This window comes from Salmo salar, chromosome 13 (assembly GCF_965601325.2).
Source record: "Salmo salar chromosome 13, fSalSal1, whole genome shotgun sequence".
NCBI lineage: Eukaryota > Metazoa > Chordata > Actinopteri > Salmoniformes > Salmonidae > Salmo > Salmo salar.
In genome coordinates this window covers 45931704-45952030 of record NC_138303.1, presented here as the reverse complement: position 1 = coordinate 45952030, position 20327 = coordinate 45931704, and the positions used below count along the sequence as shown (strand labels likewise).

Genomic DNA, 20327 nt, shown 5'->3' with positions numbered 1-20327 from the left:
TTCCATTCCGTTCCAGCCATTACCGTGAGCCCGTCCTCCAATTTAAAGTGCCACCAGCCGCCACTGGAGATGATACAGTATGGGAATGTGACTGTTGACCCCATAGAGATCCTGTGATTCTCTATGTATTTCCGTGGTTGACCCATCTATTCTTAAACACCGAACGAACACTGCTGAGACGCACAGAAAAGACAAATGGCGAAAAGCAGCGGGTGGCCGTGCTCTGTTAGCGAACGCCTGCTGGGTGTCAACGAACGGTGGTGATACAATATGTAGACTCGAAATGAACAGAAAATGACGGGCGCCCGCTGTTTTTAGCCGTTGGTAGTCACGGTGTGTTTTGGCCTTTACGGTCACAGTATGCTTGACTTTACAACAGGCTGTATTGATTGGCATTAGCCATTGTCAGAGTTGAAGGCATATTATACCGATCTCATTTTTAGTACAGTTACTTCCTTTTCATGCCTTTCAAATGACATTGTTACACAGTAATTCCCTAAGGAATAATCAACTTGAATTAATATCAGTCTTTTTGCTAACTATTTTCAGTCATTGTTAATGTCAGACATGTTCCAGATATGGTGCTGTTTTATGTACAGTAGTAACTGTGGTAGAATATAGTTAACAGTAACCTAAAACATACCGTAGCTTACAAAACAATCATGTAAAACACAAGACACCTTACCTTCGGTGTTGATTCTGGTAGAACAAATTCTACCTAAATCTAATTGAAGTCCTATATGTACCCCACAGGGTTAGTGTCCCCTCCATGGACTGACTGACTCCAATGTAACCCACGACCCAGAGCCATTGATATACACTACAATATAGTTAGGTGGTGAGTTTGGTGCCACTATGGGGTTCCATCAGAACACTTCACCAAACTCTGTATATTGATGGCTCTACCACGCCCCTCCCCACCCCCATCTTTACCCACAACCCTCGGCTTCAGCCCGAGCCAACAGGGTTGTGATGCACAGAGCTGCAGTGTGTTCATTGTTGCGGTGTGAACCAACACTTGGGAGGATGGCCGTACTGTACTACGGCCGTACAGTGGCCTACATTTCCCAAGATGCACTTGGGATGGTCGTATGGTACGGGGGCGACAATTCCCTCCCAAGCTGTCAATGATTGACAACAAAGTGTGACATACCCCCACCCCCTATACCCCCTCCCTCCCTCCCTCCCTCGACCCAACCCTCACCCCCCTCCCGTCCTCCTTAAAGTCTTACGCTTCCTCTTACCCCAGGAATGTTGTGAGTGACCTTTGACCTTGTGCTGAGGTGATGATGTAATGATGGTGGCAGCCAGTTGGTAAGTTTGGTCCTCCAGACTGGCAAACAAGCAGTCAGTCCCTCTTATAATGCTGCTGTGCCTCACCGAGTCTAGGTCGTCCTGGGTAGTCCGTCTGTTTGTGGCCTGTCTGTGACTCTACTGTCTGTCATTGTCACTGTGATGTCTGTGGTTTGGTTTGGAATTAACCATGTTGTCTCTCTGTGGGCACCATCAGAAGGGGGACACCATCATTGCTTAAGTTTATACGAGCATGAATTACTCTCTGTGTGTGTGTGCGTGTTTATCTGTTCCACATACCTTTTGTGTTTTGATATATTTCTGTTGAGTTATATTTTCATTGGCCTCTCTGGTTCTTGATTTGTATTTTAGAAATGTGAATAGCAAATGTGATACAGTAGAATTACTTTGAGAAGACAGAGTAACTTACTGGACCCTTGCTTTGTTTAGCCATACATTACTTACAATATACCTCTAGTCTATTTGGTCCAAAATTTGAAGAATAGATTTTTATCAAATCATGTGCTTTACATTGTTGAGAAAACAGTCAGTTACAGTACACCGCTATCTTAATGACGCTTTCTTAATAATACAGTACAGTATTTCTTTGGATACCAACATTTTTATGCAGGACTCAGTACTATTCAATTGTATATTCACAGTGCTGTAAGGTAGAATCTAGATCAAAACAAATCCTTCTAGTAAAGCTAGTAGCCAGTTGAGGTTGGGGATGGAGTCGTTATGTAATAGTGGAATGAGGCTGGATCCATCCATCCATCCTTTTTATTTTATAAGACATTTAGCCATTTTCATCATTGTTGTTTTTGTTCTGTTTGATTTTAGTTTCCGTTGTCTTTCTGTTTTTCTTTCTGTTTCTGTTCCACTGTTCCTCATTGGATCACAGCCCAGAGATGTGATTGGCCTTGCCTTGCAGAGCTCGACGCTGATTCGCTGAGGGCTGCCACACCCACACAGCAGGCCCCTTGATCTCTAAGGGGGAGGGGCACTCCAAGGGGTCAGGCTGAGGCTGAAGGTGACAAATACCCCAAATACTGTGACGGTAGAATAAAGGCAAAATCTTTATTTTATTTTTGCATCTGTTTTAAAGAAGCAGAATGGAAATAAGTCAGTGACTTTATTGTTTTATCCTTGATGTGTGTGTTTAAAAAAATATATATTATTAATACATTCAATCAATTTATCATCGCCCAGATCATACAGCTTGCTGGGTTATTATACAGCTATACTGATTATCAACAAATGGGATGTCCTCAACTAAAAGAATTGAGCTAGCTAGAATCTGATGGAATCGTGTGTAATATACAGGTCATACGGAGTCCTGGAGACTCAGGAGCCCTTGAACCACATAACCCAGAGATGACTCATCATGAGTCATGAGTCCAGTGGTGAGTTCCATGCCGATAGCTTCATCGCTATCAACTGGAATGACCAGAGTGCCATTGTGCGTATCATATCAGTTTTCATAGACTGTAGTACCGCCAATGGCCTTAAAATCTAAATAAAGATTTTGCCTTTGTTAGAATCCCCCCTCTATCTGTGACTGGTCTGGTCAGCTTTGGATGTTGTGTTCTTTGCAGTGAGTTTGACCAGTATGTTCTGGTTGGCTGGTTGGAGGTGCCTTCACATGTTTTTACTCTGTACCACTGTTTTCCCTTTGTTACGGAACTGGTGCTCTCTCTCTTCCCAGTCTCACCACCTGAACAATGGCAGTGTGAGAGATCGGGCCAAACATTTTGTGTTTGCCGTTCTAAGAACTATTAGATGGACATCTGTAATGTTGAGTCAATGAGATACTGTAGTACCATTTAGTCACGTCAGGGTGGGGGTCAGTTCTATTTCAATTCAGGAAGTAAACGGAAATGACTAATGATGAAAATTGACATTGGAATTTCAGTTTACTTCCTATATTGACTGAAAAAAGCCATTGCCACAACTAGCCTTGCTCTCCTCTCTTCACTATATGCCTACTGGTTCTGCTTTCCAGACTCATGGCGCTCCGACCCCAATTGTGTCTGATACAACAGGAAGTGGCTACTGTACAGGCCTACTGGTCATAGCAGCTCCCCTTCATCTTCTAACGACAGGCATTGCCTCCTTGAGGTTACCTCATCATTCCTTAACACCCCTCCCTCGCTTCTATACAGTGCATACAGTATGTGCTGCTGCCTATTGATCACCAGACTCTCCTGTTAATGATGACTCTGCAAAAGCTCCCTTTCCGCTGAGTGTCTAACCTGATGCTTGAACTTAGTACCAAGGTTCCTAGTCCATTTCCATAGGCAGAGCTTATTTAAGAACGCTGAGAGTCTGAGGCCCAGCTCTGGGCTAAGCACTTACTGAGCGGTCCAATGCATTATTATCTAGCTATATTACGAAACCTCTGAGATGGAAGCAATTCATTTGTTGACTGTCGGTATGTTGCCTTTCTATGAATGATAAATGGGAGGAATGAGGACTAATCAATATTTAAAGTGTCAAGCTTAGGTGAATTCTTTGCGTTGATTACAGAAAAGTCACTGCTGTAAACTTTTATTTTTGGCTAGTGTTATTCCCCAAAATCATGTTTGCAAGTACAAATAAAACCTGATCAACGCTCATGAGTCTTAAAAAAGAAATATATCAAAATAAAAGAACTCGGGCCCCATGACTGAGTGGCAGCTGCGGTACTGTGTGTGAGAGTGGGTCGAGCAAGGTGGAGCTATTACCAATATTACTTACCCCTGAGAAATCCTCTCAGTGCTTCACAAGTGCATAGCTTAGGGGTTGATTTGGTGTTGCGCCATTGTGTGTGAGAGTGGGGGAGATGCACCCGTTTCTTTGAGGTTGTGTGTTGTTACCTGTTCCTGTGTGTAACTCTACTGTACTCTGTGTCTCTCCAGTGGTCCTTTAAGTGCCATCCAGTGCCAAATAACTAATGTGTCCAATCTCCCCTTAACCCTCTATCCCAACCCTTTTCTACTGTCAGTGTGTGGTTAACTGTATGAATTGTATGTGGCTCCTATTTGATTCTAATGCTGTGTGAATATGATAAGGAGATTTTTGGCAAATCAAAATGACGTACATGTACATATTTACCTGTATTCTTTCTCTTAGGTTCCGTTAAGTTTGTCTGTCTTAAATTATATGGGATATTATGCCTCAACCGAGAGCGACAGACATGGAGAGACAATGTTAGAGGGGCCAGGGTAAGGTTCTACAAGTCTGTTGGGTTTTTATATTAACTTCTACAGGTTGTAACCTCTCTCCTTTCCTCCCTCCCCTCCTCCTCCTCCTCCTCCCTGGTCCCCTTCGTTCGCCTGTCTGTATCTGTACTGAATCAGTCGTGTGCTGTGGCAAAACATTTTTGGCCTATTTTTCCCTTCCTTTGAGTCTTATGTATTTCTCTTTCTCCTCTTTCTCTCTCTCTCTCTCTCTCTCTCTCTCTCTCTCTCTCTCTCTCTCTCTCTCTCTCTCTCTCTCAACCACAAGTTTCTTTGCAGGTACAAAGGAGTTTGTCAAGTCTCGTCCAACTGCCATAAAATAACAGAAACAAACCCTTCCTCCTGCGGCCTACCTACTACTGCTACTAAAACACAACGCACATAAAACCTATACTAAACATTGACCTTCTCTCTCAATGTATATACATATATAAATGCAATATTATACATGTATATACATACATATAGATTTATGTGTGTATGTCAAGCAACTCTCTCCACCCATGCCAGCCCTATTGCTCCAAGGGCTCTCGTCTGAGTCTCTCTTCTACTTTTAGAGAATATTCTCACTACTTCTAACAGTTTGGAACTCTTTTGCTTCTCTGTTTGTGTGTAGGTGTCTATAATCAGTCTGGTAGCTAATGCACTGGGCTACTCGGATCTAGGTCCTATTAAATCACTAAGGACACTAAGGGCCTTGAGACCCCTCAGAGCCTTGTCACGTTTTGAAGGGATGAGGGTAAGATCCAAACGCTAAGCAGCTGATCCTTACGCATGCCCATTCAACAGTTTATTAAAGCATGCTAGAAACTGAAATCTTTTCAAAAAGTAACCAAACTCAATTTTTTTTAATGACAAGAAAATGATACATTTATTTATTGGGGGATATTTTTTTAATAGGAACTTGAAGAAAATAGTCAAGACAAGAAGTCACCTTTTCATGCACACAAATCCTGTACCATACTTTACACATACAATTTATATATAGATATATATATACGCACACGTCATGATGCAGCTGGAAGTGTAAAGTAATGTTAAATATTAATGCCACAAAGTTATACACTATTACCAGCAGAAACTATTTCCCTGGTTTTAATTGAATAAAAAATATATATAAATACTAATTCATATTTTCAGTATTACTGCTATGTACAGAAAGAAAATAATAAAAAAGAGTGAACTAGAGGGATATGTCACAAAGCTGCCTCATCACATAAAAACTAGAAAAATAAACTATTATTTATTTAATTTTTGTTTTAATGATTGGCTGGAGGGATAAGATAAAAATTAATACGAGTCAACACTACATGTCAACAAAGCCAAACTACATACCATTTCATAGAACATTTGAATCAACAATTGGCTGTTCATTTGGCCTGATTCTCAATCTCTGCTTTTAATCGAGAAGCCCCCCTCCCCCCTACCACCACCTGTCCCCAGTTCCCCTAACCCACCCCAACTCTCACCCCAACCACTATACTCACCCTATCATTTAACACATCTACCTGGCACAGAGAACAACCAGTAGGAACCAGGTACCTGGTGGTAAAGACAGGTTACAACTGGTTGTTGTCACCCGTAGTCCCTCTTTCTCTCTGTCACATGTAGTCCCTTTCTATCTCCCTATCCTTGGATTGGTTGCGTTGTCATCTAGTTTGAGCTTACCACCCTCTCCACCCTCACCCTCTCCTGAATCCTCGTATGTAAGTGCAGCCCTGTGCAGCACCCCCTTACCTCTACCCCTACCTCTCCTCCTAACCTTCCACTGCTCACTCCATCTTTGCCAAGTAGATCTGCTGGGCCTGCAGCAGGTCTCAGTCTGTCTGCTCCTCTCTGTTTCCTGCTCGTCCAGGATCTATCTGCATCATCAGGGACTGAGAAAGAACCACACATACACTCCACACTCACATTGTTGTGGGTTTGAGAAGAGAATATTTTCTAAGCTTCTGCCTGTCATTGTGATTATCACTTTGTGTGATGTTAAATGGCTGAGATGTTAAATGGCTGAGATGTTAAATGGCTGAATCGCAGAGGTCAGTTAAGTCATGTCAGTTAGTTCAATGTAGACCAGGGGCTTGAAACTCACGGCCCATTGGCCAGATGTGGCCCGAGAGCCGATTTTAATGTAAATGCAGACCCGATTCAGTATCTTAGCTTTTTTGTCTTCTTCTTGACCCTAAGGCAGAAGCTTAGGAAATATGCTGATAGGCTGCCATCTCACCTAAGGCATTACTATCCCCATGTCATAACACAATATGCTACATAGCAACTATACTGCAGGTCTTATAGAGCTTCCTACTTCCTGCTTCCTGTTGCCTTCCACTCACACAGGAAGTAAAACTGGGAGGCAACATTGTTTAGCACGCTGGAGCTTTCTCTTATATCTTATATTTTCTTAAATAATAGGAGTGGGTTTTTTGGCAGGCAGGGCCAATATTATATTAAACTATAAGTACAACACTCGTCTTTCTTAAACCCTAGACAGTCACAGAGCATTTCCCCCATTCCTCTTCATTATGTCCCAAAAATGACAGACCAGGTGTAGTGGCTTAGACGTGTGCTATGCACTACTGTTACTACGGTACAGGAGAGGTTAGCTAGCTAATCATCAATTTGACTGACATTTCTGTTCATACTGAAGTGCCCATTCATATTAAATATCCAGTGGCTAAATTTGAGGATGACATTGCAAATACGAGCTGATGACATCACAAAACTTTTAGGCCCTGGATAGGCTTTATGGATGTAGGCTACTATACTTATGGCTACTATACTTACTTTGTTTGGTTTACTCAGGTATGAGACTAGCATTGAATTAGAAGGGTTGTATTTCTATGGCAGCTAGACTGGTCAAAATTCCAATGTCATTTTTGGGTGAAAAATCATGGTACATTTTTTAAGGAATGTTGTAGTCAAACATTGCATTGCCCCTATGAATGATCTCATTCATTGGGTGTGTGTGGTAGGAGGTGAGGGTGGCCCAGTAGGCTAATACCTGTAGCAGTGAAAAAACCAAAAAAACTTGACTTACTCACCTATTCAAGACAATGTCTATGTTCATCAATTGAGTTGCTATTTTGTTTTGAAAACTTGAAATTAAAATTGACAAGTCAAAGTAGTAAATAAATTGATAGGGAAGTACGAGAATGGAGAGATGACACCAACAACCATAATAATGAAAGAGATTCTGGAGAGTTAGAATGTTGAGAACTCTTGCTGACTTGAATTTTCTGGCCGTTGCAATGGAAGGTTGTGTGATGGTGGAGGCCAATGCAAGTCAACAGCTCTGAGAGAGAGCAGCATAACACAGCTTTAAATTTGAATATATTGCACTGCTTAACATGCAATGATGCAATGGGCTGTTCCTACCTACCTGACTGCCTATGTTCACTTGTTAAATGCTATATCTTTAATTATGCTGCTTTGTAGCCTCATTTCTTTACTTTTGGAGCGATGCAATGTACTGTACAAGCATGACACAGTCGCCAAGTCACCCTTACACCTGTCTTACTATATATTTTCTAATGAGCTTGCTCTCTAGTCTTTGGTTGCATTTTCAATGTTTAGTTCTAAAACATTTTGTATATTATTAACTTGAAATGTAAAAAAAAAATTACAAAAAAACCTTCCAGCTGCATCATGTAAAAAATGTGCAGCAGACACGTGAGCAGGAAACATCATGAGTTACAGACCAATCACAGAGAGACCTTAGAACCACGGAACCTTAGAATTGAGTTCTGAGAACCTTAACACAGATGCCTGAGTTCTTAGAACAGAGGGACTGAATTCTAACTCTACACCATCTATTCCTGACTGGTCTTGATTTGTGTCAGAAGGTACACAAGTGTCAAATCCACTTGTCAGATAGATATGTAACATAAAGACAAGCAACATTTTGGGCGGTTATCTCTTTATCTCTCTATCCAAAACATTTCTCTATCTGTTTATTTATCAATTTGAACGGTTCTTGAGATTGCACAACAATGCCATCCATGTAACAACACGCATGTACTCTAATTGCCGATGCACATTATGCACTTTTGAAAGCCATTTTCCCTCTGCTTTGAGAATATATTTATAATATATGATATATACAGGTATATATATTATATATGATATAAGGCATGGCCAATTTGATTATATAAGGCATGGCTAATATTACCTTGAATCTTTGAAAACAAGTTAAATTATACTACCTCAGTAGGAGCAAGTAGTTCATTCTCTCAGCATGTGCAGTGATATGTGTTCTCTTATGGGAAAGGTGGGAGGTGTGATGTTAGTGAGATGATGCGGCATACTGATAACTCTTTACGCATCGTGATCGTTCCCTCTCCAAAGGTAGCTTTTCCTTCGCAGCTATTTGATTTTTCACAATAGATTCTTACATGCATTATTAGAGGTCCAAAAACAAGCCTTCAGCTAATTCAGCTATTTCAGTAAGCTATTTTTATAATATTTTTTGGGATGCTCACACAGAAAGAAGTTGGCACCCAACTACCTGAAGCGTCCATTCTGGCCATATGGTGTTTATCCAACCCCAGTGCCATAGCAGCCAGTTAGCAGCCAGTAGCTCCATATGCCGTAATCATTCAAGAGGAACAGTCAAAAGCCTGTAGTTAACACTTCCAATAACATGTAGAAAGAGAGTACCTATGATGTCATAATTTACATGTTAACCTCTTAGAGAAGAGTGAACCTATATTTTTGGTTAAAATAAAGACATCCACTTATGCTAAGCACTCAAAGCATTTGTAAGTAATATTTCTCTAAGAACCAATGGGTAAATCAATAAATATCCATCATTGACATGACCGTTGAACAGCTCCCAAAATCCCTGACTGTAGCTTTAAATAATCATTGCAACGTCCTGCACGTTGCTGAGAGAATGCTGCTCGTGAAGCTCTCGTTCTACTCTCTGTCTGCCTGACTGTATGCAAGGAGGGAATATGGCTCCACAAAACAAGTCTGTCTGCTAAAAACAGATGACATGCATGCTTAGCTCAGCTGTGTGCCTGAGAGCTGCTGGTCTGGTCGGCCTGCCTAACACTGTTAGTGAGCTAGTGGTAAACCCCACTACGCACTACCCTCTTAGAAAAAAGGGTTCCCGAAGGGTTCTACTTGGAACCAAAAGGGTTCTACCTCGAACCAACAAGGCTTCTTCAAAGGGTTCTCCTTTGGGGACAGCCGAATGACCCTTTTAGGTTCTGGATAGTGTAGAACGCTGAGCTTAGTGCACGTCAGTGTATGGAAGGCCGGTCTGTCCGGATGCTGGGTAGTGTGGAGATAGAAGCTGTAAAGGAGGATAGGCGAGGGGGGCGTGGGTGTTGTGGAAGTCGGACGTAGTCTATGTGTTGTGCCTCAAATTGCACCCTATTCCCTATATAGTGAACTACTTTTAACCAGAAAGTGCACTACTTTTGTAATATAGTAATGCGCAATACAGTATAGGGAATATGGTGCTATTTAGGATGCACCCTATGGATCAGAATGCTTTCCATTGCATTGTGTTGAAATGATAGTGGTAGTTTGGGTGGAGGGTGTTTAGAGTCTGTTTTATGAAAAGGGACAGATGGAGGGAGGGGGGTGAATGTTTGGGAAGAGATGAGGCCGCATACTGGTGTGGCAAAACAGTTGTAGTTCAATTTGTTTGACAGTTATATGCTCACTCTAAAGGAAAGTTTGTGCGCAGACCCCTTAGGCAATCATAGCGGTGTGCTTGATCAGATCAAAGACTATTCCTTCTAATTAGAACAGAGCTGATACTGCTCTTTCACTGTTATACTATATATGATTTTACTAAACTATACTATATTATACTGTAATATACTATATGATACTGTACTATACTATGATAATACTGTAGTATACTGTGCTGTATTACATTATACTATACTGTACTATACTACAATATACACAAACATACTCTAAATTGTACTCTAACTATATTCTTAACCGTACTGTAAACTATACTATACTTGATACAAATATCATAATAACGTTGAAACACAATTTGTTATATGACTCCAATAATAAAACATGTCAAATTCAATTCCGCTACCACTTTCTGCTATAAGATGCCATAACAGTATGCTGCTGCTCTGATGGGGGGTTTGATAGGTATCATGGAGTATGTTTTGTCTCTCACACTGTTCTATCCTCCTGTCTCCTCCGTCGGGTCGGGTCTAGGTGGTAGTCAACGCCCTGGTGGGAGCCATCCCCTCCATTATGAATGTGTTGCTGGTTTGCCTCATCTTTTGGCTGATTTTCAGTATCATGGGAGTCAACTTGTTTGCGGGCAAGTACTACTACTGTTTCAACCAGACCTCAGAGGATAACTTTCTTGCCACCGAGGTCAACAACAAGACACAGTGCCTGGCCCTTATTAATCAGAACTTCACTGAGGTCAGGTGGAAGAATGTCAAGATCAACTTTGACAATGTTGGCGCTGGATACCTGGCTCTGCTTCAAGTGGTGAGAATGTCACTTCATCCCTCCTCTCTCTCTTACCCCACCCCCCCACACACGTCCGTTCACTGTTTTTAACCTATTTTGTCATGTGTCTACTCTTCTCTCTTCCTTCCATCCTCTTGCACAGCGCTCTGAGGCTCTTCTCTCTCCCTCTATTCCTCTCCTTTATGCGTTTGTCCATTTATTGGTTCTTTATACTGTTTTCCACATGTGCTCATTTCTTTCCATGTACAAGCTCTTCTCCAGGATACACATCAAATTTGGGTTTGAGTTCGACATTTTTTATTTTTCTTCATATGAAAACGAGACTTAACTTTTTTTGTGTTTTGAATATTCTAAGTTAATCGAATCTCTTTGCCTCCAAGGCGACATTCAAAGGCTGGATGGACATCATGTACGCAGCCATAGACTCCAGAAGGGTGGAGGACCAGCCCATCTATGAAGACAACCTCTACATGTACATCTACTTCGTCATCTTCATCATCTTCGGATCCTTCTTCACCCTCAACCTCTTCATCGGTGTCATCATTGACAACTTCAACCAACAGAAGAAAAAGATAAGACCTATTTTCTTTCTTCCTCCTCCTCATCCTCCTCTTTTTGCTAAATCCTATAGCATATTATATACGGCCTTGTTATAAAAAAATTATAATGGCTCAAACATGCTTATCACCTGTTATAAAGCATTTTACCTGGTCATATGAAAGTATCAAAGTTTAATGTAGTTATTTACACTGTTTGCATACGGCTCTGAATGTATAATGCAGCTAATGGTATTGTTATCAACGTTTGGCTAATGGCCTAGTGCTGTGTTATTGGTTAGGGTTAGGTTTGGGTTGTAACCAAATGTTTGTGTGTCCCTATACTTTGGAGGTCAGGACATCTTCATGACAGAGGAACAGAAGAAGTACTACAACGCCATGAAGAAACTGGGTTCAAAGAAGCCCCAGAAACCCATTCCCAGACCACAGGTTGGCTGTTGCTCTCTGCTTTTATTAGCCTGGCTTTTTTTATGGAGTGATATTAGTGCCAACAATTTGTTGGCAGTAATATCACTCCATATTTGTTTAGCCAGCTCAACACACAGTATGGGACAAGGCTAGGTCTTTATGGTGTAAAACACTGCCACAAAATAATGAAATCAGTATTGTCAGTATTTCATTGTTGACGGAACACTGAATAGTGATATGGAAAGATGACAGAGACTGCCGCCTTGTTGCTAGCGCCTACTCAACTTTGCAGTTTTCTGTTGTTTTTAGTGGTTTTTTTTTGTTGTTGTTGCATTATTTGAACTATTCTCATGTTCTTGTATGTATTTACTTTATATGACTTAGTATACATAACTGCATTGTTGAGGAAGAGCTTGCAAGGAAGCATTTCACTGTACTGTTTACACCTGCTGTATCCTGTGCATGTGACAAATAAACTCTGATTTGATGTTAACACTGAAATATTGATTTCAATCGATAACATATTGATTTCCCTGCGATTAACAAAATGTGTGTGTGTGTGTCGTCGTCGTCGTTGTTGTTGTTGTTGTTGTCTGTGTGTGTGTGTTCTCTGCATGCGTACGTTTCTGTGTGTGTGTGTGTGTGTGTGTGTGTGTGTGTGTGTGTGTGTGTGTGTGTGTGTGTGTGTGTGTGTGTGTGTGTGTGTGTGTGTGTGTGTGTATGTGTCTTGCTGTTGTCTCCTTGTCTCTACAGAACTATATCCAAGGGTTGGTGTTTGACTTTGTGACCCAGCAAGTCTTCGACATCTCCATTATGATGTTGATCTGCCTCAACATGGTCACCATGATGGTGGAGACAGACGACCAGTCGGACGAGACAGAGAACATCCTCTATTGGGTCAACTTCATTTTCATCGTGGCTTTCACCATCGAGTTCGTCCTGAAACTCTTCGCCCTGCGCCACTACTACTTCACCAATGGCTGGAACGTGTTCGACACGGTCGTTGTCATCCTGTCCATCGCGGGTAAGTAGAGTGAGGCTGTGTAAGAAGTGTGAGGCTGTGTCTAGAATGGCACCCGCTTCCTTATGTAGTGCACTAATTATTGGCCAGGACGCAGCGAAAAAGTACATTCTGTGAGCACTACATCAAAACGCACTGATTTTTATCCGCAACAAGTCCGTTTTGTGGAAACAATCCGCTGGTGGGAAAAAGGCATATTTTCTTTATGTGGATTGTAGAATATTCGCATGAAATTCTGGAGCCAATTGGATGGAAACGTAACTATAATTCCAAAAATCGTAGAAGGGAAGAGACAATTTGAAGGTAGACACTGGGAGTCATTTCTGCTGACTGTGTGCTCTGTCTTGTCTCTACCTTCTCCCTCCACAGGCATGTTCCTGGCTGACATCATTGAGAAGTACTTCGTTTCACCAACCCTTTTCAGGGTTATCCGATTGGCTCGAATCGGCCGCATCCTGCGTCTGATCAAAGGAGCCAAGGGCATACGGACTTTACTCTTCGCCTTGATGATGTCACTTCCAGCCCTGTTCAACATCGGCCTCCTGCTCTTCCTGGTCATGTTCATCTTCAGCATCTTTGGAATGTCCAACTTCGGCTACGTCAAACACGGGGCCGGGATAGACGATATGTATAACTTTGAGACCTTCGGGAACAGCATGATCTGCTTATTCATGATCACTACATCTGCAGGCTGGGATGGTCTCTTGCTCCCAATCCTCAACTACCCTCCTGACTGTGACCCAACCATGGAGAACCCAGGTGCACCGTCTACAGGCAACTGCGGCAACCCCTCAGTCGGCATATTTTTCTTTGTCATGTATATCATTATTTCCTTCCTTGTCGTAGTCAATATGTACATCGCCATCATCTTAGAGAATTTCAGTGTAGCAACAGAAGAGAGCGCCGACCCGCTCAGTGAAGACGACTTCGAGACCTTCTATGAAATCTGGGAGAAATTTGACCCCTCCGCTTCCCAGTTCATCACCTTCCAAAAACTGGGTGACTTTGCCGACACCCTGGAGCACCCTTTCCGCGTTCCCAAACCCAACACCATCGAGCTGATCGCCATGGACATGCCCATGGTCAGTGGCGACCGCATCCACTGCCTGGACATCCTGTTTGCCTTCACCAAGCGTGTGCTGGGCGACAGTGGGGAGCTGGACATGCTACGCACGCAGATGGAGGAGCGCTTTGTGGCGGCTAACCCCTCCAAGGTCTCATACGAGCCCATCACTTCTACACTGCGCCGGCGCCAGGAGGACGTATCCGCACGGTGCATCCAGAAAGCCTACCGCGCTCACCTGCTTAAACGGGGCTTCATCTGCAAGCGCAGGCCCAAGACCAAGCTGGAGAATGGTGGGACCAACAACGAGGAGAAGAAAGAGAGCACACCCTCCACCGCCTCTCTTCCCTCCTACGACAGCGTGACCAAACCTGACAAGGAGAAACAGGAGGAGAACGAGGGAGAGAGGAAAGAGAAGGACAGAAACCAAAAAGATGAGCGGGAATCGAAGTGTTAGTTAGGGTTCAGTGACTGTCGTTAGCAAATTAAGACACACAACGAGAACAGACTCTGAGCCCAACAAACAGACAACTGTATAAAAAGATCATTTGCAAGTTAAAACAAATGTACGGAAACTATATAAAAAAAAAATATGTTTACGGACTTAAATTCAATACAAAATGAAGGATCGAGATTCGTCGTTGGATACTTAGGTTCGGTTGAAGAAAACCACCGATGGCGATGTACATGTTGCCCACGATAAGGATTTAGTTAGGACACCATCATTATCACAAAAGGATTTTACTGCCTAATGATGAATTTCTTCTTTATATCTTGGAAATAATGTGAGGAAGAACCATGATAATATAAATAATTATCAATAATAACTCAATAATAATAAAAGTGTGCCTGCCATTGGCATACTACATATTACATATATGTTGGGTATCGTCGGAAAAAAAGGGACAGAAACCCCTGCAAACAAAATGGAGGGAGATTTATTGGAGCAAATAGTCTCTGACTGCCACCACCCTGTGTGGACGAGCCCCTGCAGCGAAAGGTCCACCACTATGGGAGCACCCCAGGAGTGGAACGGAACGGAACACTACAGAACCCTCTAGAACTGTTCTACTACGCAGTCTGACTGGGCCTCTGTAACATCCAGTTCCGGTACCGTCCTTCTTATCAAGGAAACACATACAATAATCAACATCTAAGCAAGTTTTAAATACGAAGAATGAAAGATTAGAGAAAGAAAGGAAAAAACCCAGAACAGCAGACAAGGGTTTTTACTTTTCATTTGTTTGTGCTGAATATACTTGCGTCTTTACATTATTTGAGCAGCAACAAAAAAAAGAACAAATAACGTTTAGCCCATGTCACACTTGCCTCTTTTCATCTTCTCTCTCTTTGTTATACCGACATAATGGAAAATACATTTTCTACATGGGCTTTCACACTGTCACACTGGGTAGGGGGCATTAGTCAGCGTTTAGACTTGGGCTGAAGAAGGGCGGGGACTCGCTCTGACCGACCGAGTCTCAGATAACTAATAATTATTGTGCTCGTTCAATGCATAGAAATGACTTGCATGAAGGCATGTTTTGATCAGGAATCATGCATGACGTAATCATAGTCTACAAGACACTAATTCTCTGACCACTACAATGGCTTGACCATACGTTTGAGGCCGTCCACTGGAAAAATGTATATGAGAACAATAACTGGAAAATGATTTATATATATATATATATATATATATATATATATCTATATATACAATATTGAAGGAATAAAGTGGTATGACCTACCCTTTACTATAATGTTGCTTTTCAACTGCCAGACCAATCTTTTTATGAAGCCCATTGGGATTTTAACAGGGGATGTAGTGAGGCACTCAGAGGCAAAGCTTTATTCAGGCACATTTATGAAAAATAGAAACTAGAAGGGTTTTTTGCTGCTCTGTTTGTACTGAGAGGGATAGGGAAAGTTGCTGCTGAGTTGTACCAAGAGTATATCTTCAGAATGAGGATGCACAGATTTAGAAAAAAAACTTTTCAGACCATTCTAAAGAAACCAAATCTGGGGCTTAGCGACATACCTTGATTTACCTTTTTACATCCAACGGTTACCACCCTTGTCTGTGTTACTATGGTTACCAGTCTTAGCTGTGTTACTACGGCTACTCCCCTTACCTGTGGTCTCCAACCAACTCCGTCTTGTTGTTGTTGCTGTGGCAGTACGAACAGGCAATGTTTGATGCCATATCCTGTATAGCCATATCCTTTACAGATTTGTGTGTAGCGAGATCAAGTGTCAGTTGAAATGTTTAATTCTCCTTCAGTGCTTTGTCTATCTGTGGACAGAGAAGAGAGAGTGTCATCTGTAGGGGGAGATGTAACAGATTTTGAAACAGCTGTTTGAAATGTACTAAAGATATAGCGATGCTTCCATAGATTCGTTCTTCTTTTCATATCTGTTTTATCCACTTCTCTCCTCTGTCACTTAGTTAGTTCCCTATTAGAATATTGTTCACTGTGACCCAGTGGTACATCAATGGCCTTTTCCAGACACTTTGAGTTGCCAGCTCTGAAGTAAATAGATGTCCTTCTCTGGATCTGATGTCCTTCTTGCAGTGCAATCATTCTCAGAAGAAAGTTCGAATTTTCGAGCAGTGAGAATGTATGTGGCGTAGCCATCTATAAAGCAGCATAGATGCATACTGTAGAAGTAACATAGAGGACAGATAGAGGATACATAGAGCAGCTGCAGCAAGACATGCTCAGTCACTCCTGGCATGATGTGCTGTAGGACTAAAAGACGGTCGGCCATGGAAGGTTTGTAGAGAATAAAAACAGATCTGATTTGATAGGCTTAATTAGGGAGGTGGAGGATGGTATAACAATGGACCAATGGAGAGACTCGACAGATCCTCTCCCGGACCCTCCACAGTTTCTAGACTGACTGCCATGAATGAAAATGATCAGAGAAAGTAAAGATGGCGAGCCAGAGCAGCAGGGAGAATAGTGATTTTGTCTTCTTAGGAGTGAGTGCTGAAAGTCCCATGTTTGTCAGTGTATCATTGCGCTTTGTGGGACCGCTTCAACACTGTTTGTAGTGTATGGATGTTGGACCCAGGCTTGCATCATCATGTCATATGCTAGCAGGCTATTATTTTATTGGTCACCTGCTGTATGTTTGATAAATGAAAAATCTGCCTGGGGATAAGCTCAAAGTGGTGTGAACCGTCCAACCGTAGTTTCTCACAGATTGTCTCCGTCTCTTCAGAATCTGTTAGACTTCTATCAGATAGGCCTTGTATGATCAACTCGTATCAACTCATGGTAAGTTGATTCATGATTCACAGTAGAATCGTGCCTTTAGGAACTCGTGAGGGGATTTTAAAGGCAGTTTGAAGCTACTACGACTCAGATGAAACAAGATGAGAGAGCGAGCGCTAGGCCAGGCCAGGCCAGCGTAGGCCGAACCAACAATACGAGTCAGATCTCTGTGAGTGACAGGCAGGTTAGACAAGATGAGACATAATATTAACACTTCCTCTTTAAGGTCTCTGCTGTTTTTTTTTTACACAGGCTTGATGGTCGGTCCTCTATACAAACAAACAAACAAACGGATGCCTGGTCGGACAACAACCTGGTATCTACGGACACACCATTAAAGCCATTGTGGTGTGTTGATTGAACACTGCCTGTACCCGTACCTGATATCCCCATGTCCTGTCTATTATAATACTATCTAGAGGACTGTTTACAATATGAAGACATGTCTCCAGATAACGTCCGTCTGTTTGGCTGCTGCACACTTAAAACCAAATACATTCCCGATTGATCGTTCACTGACGATACAACCATAAGAGCAAACAATGCCATCCAATTTTAACCCGTGTTCATTTTGGATGTGATGTTTTAGATGAGTGATGCATTGATCATTGAACTTACTTGGAGAGAAAAAAAATGAACAAAAATAAGAAATATATGTACAGTGCAGACTATGGTGGCACAATCACTGAAAAGGAAGGAACTTTTTGAGAGAAACTATAAATAATGTACTATATTCTTTTATTTTATCGGCATGCTTTGTTGTGTTTTTTGTAAATACGGAATTTTAAAAAGTTACCACTAATAATGTAAAATGAAACAATAACAGTATAGAATGGCTTCCAGCTATGCCCTTTGTCACATTTGTTACCTTTTGGATTTTTTGAGACACTTTTCACTTTGTTGACGGAAATTGAATGAAATATAGATATTATATAATACAAAAATATATATACATGTATACATATATATGTCTATATGTATATACATATTACAAAAGAACACTGTTTGTTTGTCACATTTGATTTATGTGCAACATGTTCAGTGGATGTGTAAAACTGGTTGGTTTCCAGCACCCTACTGTATGTGTTGGGAAATAGCTCATACAATGTCACTGGAGCTGCTGCCATGGATTGTAGCCTGATATGATTAGAGGTTTATGCTACCAGCACATTTCTCACATTCTACTGCAAACTTTTCATACTTTTTAACCTTCACTTAACACACACAAACACATACACAGAATAGACACACACACACACACACACACACACACACACACACACACACACACACACACACACACACACACACACACACACACACACACACATTCAAATTGACACACAACTATTCACTCACCAACCTAACTAATCAGTAATTTGTCCCAACAAGATGAAGTAGGTTGGATGTGACTGCCTCTTCCAGTGAAGATGGAGTATGTCTATCCCAACCAAGGCATAGTAGATCTATCTATAGATACGTCCAACGCTCTAGTATCTATCTATCTATACATAAGGTCTAGCAGGCCAATCTATCTATCATTACATGTCAATGTAAATGTATCTATCCACACCTACAGCCACAAAGCCTATTAGGAGTAACTACCCACACATAAATACAGTCACACAACATTAGTACTGTTACAGTTCAACACTTCAGTGTCTGATCATTTGTGCTTCAATCGTCTCTCACTTTTACTTTGAATGGTTTGTTTCTAATCTAGTGTTTAACTCCACTCATTGGCATGTGCCTTTTTCTGCTTTTTTCTGTGATTTTTGGGAAGATGATGATACCACACATGTTCAAAACTGTGTAAGGAGGGAACAGGTGAGGGTGGGGTGGTCGTTGAGTTAAACATATGGAGCACAACGTATATATCGGGGACTCGGGGCTACAGCGCGACATCGTCTGTCCGTACCACACGACGCGAGTCAGAAATGATACTGCCGAGGATCAGATCATCCTAACCACTATTACAAAAGAGAAAACAAAACTAACACCCCACTTCTTCTCTTCTCGATAGACTTCAACAATGTGATGTTGCCTAACAAAACAGCTCAAAGTCAAAATGTTATGTTTCTTGTGCTTATGTGTGTCACCCACTTCTATCGCTTGTGAAAAAGCAGCTTGCCTTCTATATTTCTGTTCTTTCCATCTGAAATTTATTTTTGTATCAATATTGAATTAATTAAATTACGGGACTCTGTTTTCTTTTTTTCTTTCTTTTTTTTGGCATGGATTTATTACAGGCTTTTTTCTTTTTTTGCTGAAAAATAATTAAAAAGTGCTTTTCAAACTGTTGTTTATCATTTGAACACCGTGATATAAAACAGGATATATACAGTATGATGGTAGTGATGCACAACCACTTGGACTCTTAGTAAGAACTTATGAAAGATTGTCTTCATTTGAGCACGAACCTTTTTATTACCAATAAAGCAGCCTTCCAGTTACAAACTGTATTGTCTGTGGGTTATTTTTAACTATAGATCAAGATTCAGAATATCAGTGTTCTACAGTACAGAAGACTTCTACAATATTGTGATTTATTAAAGCAATTGGTTGAGATTTCAAAATATTTCCACATGCAGTGCCTTCGGAAAGTATTCAGACCCCTTGACTTTTTCCACATTTTGATACGTTACAGCCTTATACCAAAATTGATTAAATTGTTTTTTCCCTCATCAATATACACACAATACCCAATAATGAGACAGCAAAAACAGGGTTTTAGAATTTTTTGCTAATTTATATATTTTTTTAAACTGAAATATAGCATTTACATAAGTATTCAGACCCTTTACTCAGTACTTTGTTGAAACATCTATGGCAGTGACTAAAGCTTCAAGTCTTCTTTGGTATGACGCTACATGCTTGGCACATCTGTATTTGGGGAGTTTCTCCCATTCTTCTCTGCAGATCCTCTCAAACTCTGTCAGGTTGGATGGGGAGTGTTGCTGCACAGCTATTTTCAGGTCTCTCCAGAGATGCTTGATTGGGTTCAAGTCCGGGCTCTGGCTGGGCTAC

At 41.4% G+C, this 20327-nt stretch overlaps 1 protein-coding gene across 5 annotated transcripts in view; it reads left to right on the top strand.

The window, feature by feature from the left end:
* The window catches only part of LOC106567001 (sodium channel protein type 8 subunit alpha), an 87753-nt gene extending 67996 nt beyond the window's left edge, over window positions 1-19757 (top strand). For all 5 annotated transcript variants that reach the window (XM_014135758.3, XM_082960158.1, XM_082960156.1 and 2 more), the window contains 6 exons: window positions 5131-5253; window positions 10704-10988; window positions 11351-11542; window positions 11852-11956; window positions 12689-12959; window positions 13326-19757. In XM_014135758.3, the coding sequence (XP_013991233.1) occupies window positions 5131-5253; window positions 10704-10988; window positions 11351-11542; window positions 11852-11956; window positions 12689-12959; window positions 13326-14476 (2127 nt within the window). In that variant the 3' untranslated portion in view covers window positions 14477-19757. The remainder of the gene's footprint in view (window positions 1-5130; window positions 5254-10703; window positions 10989-11350; window positions 11543-11851; window positions 11957-12688; window positions 12960-13325) is intronic.
* The last annotated feature ends 570 nt before the right edge of the window (window positions 19758-20327 follow it).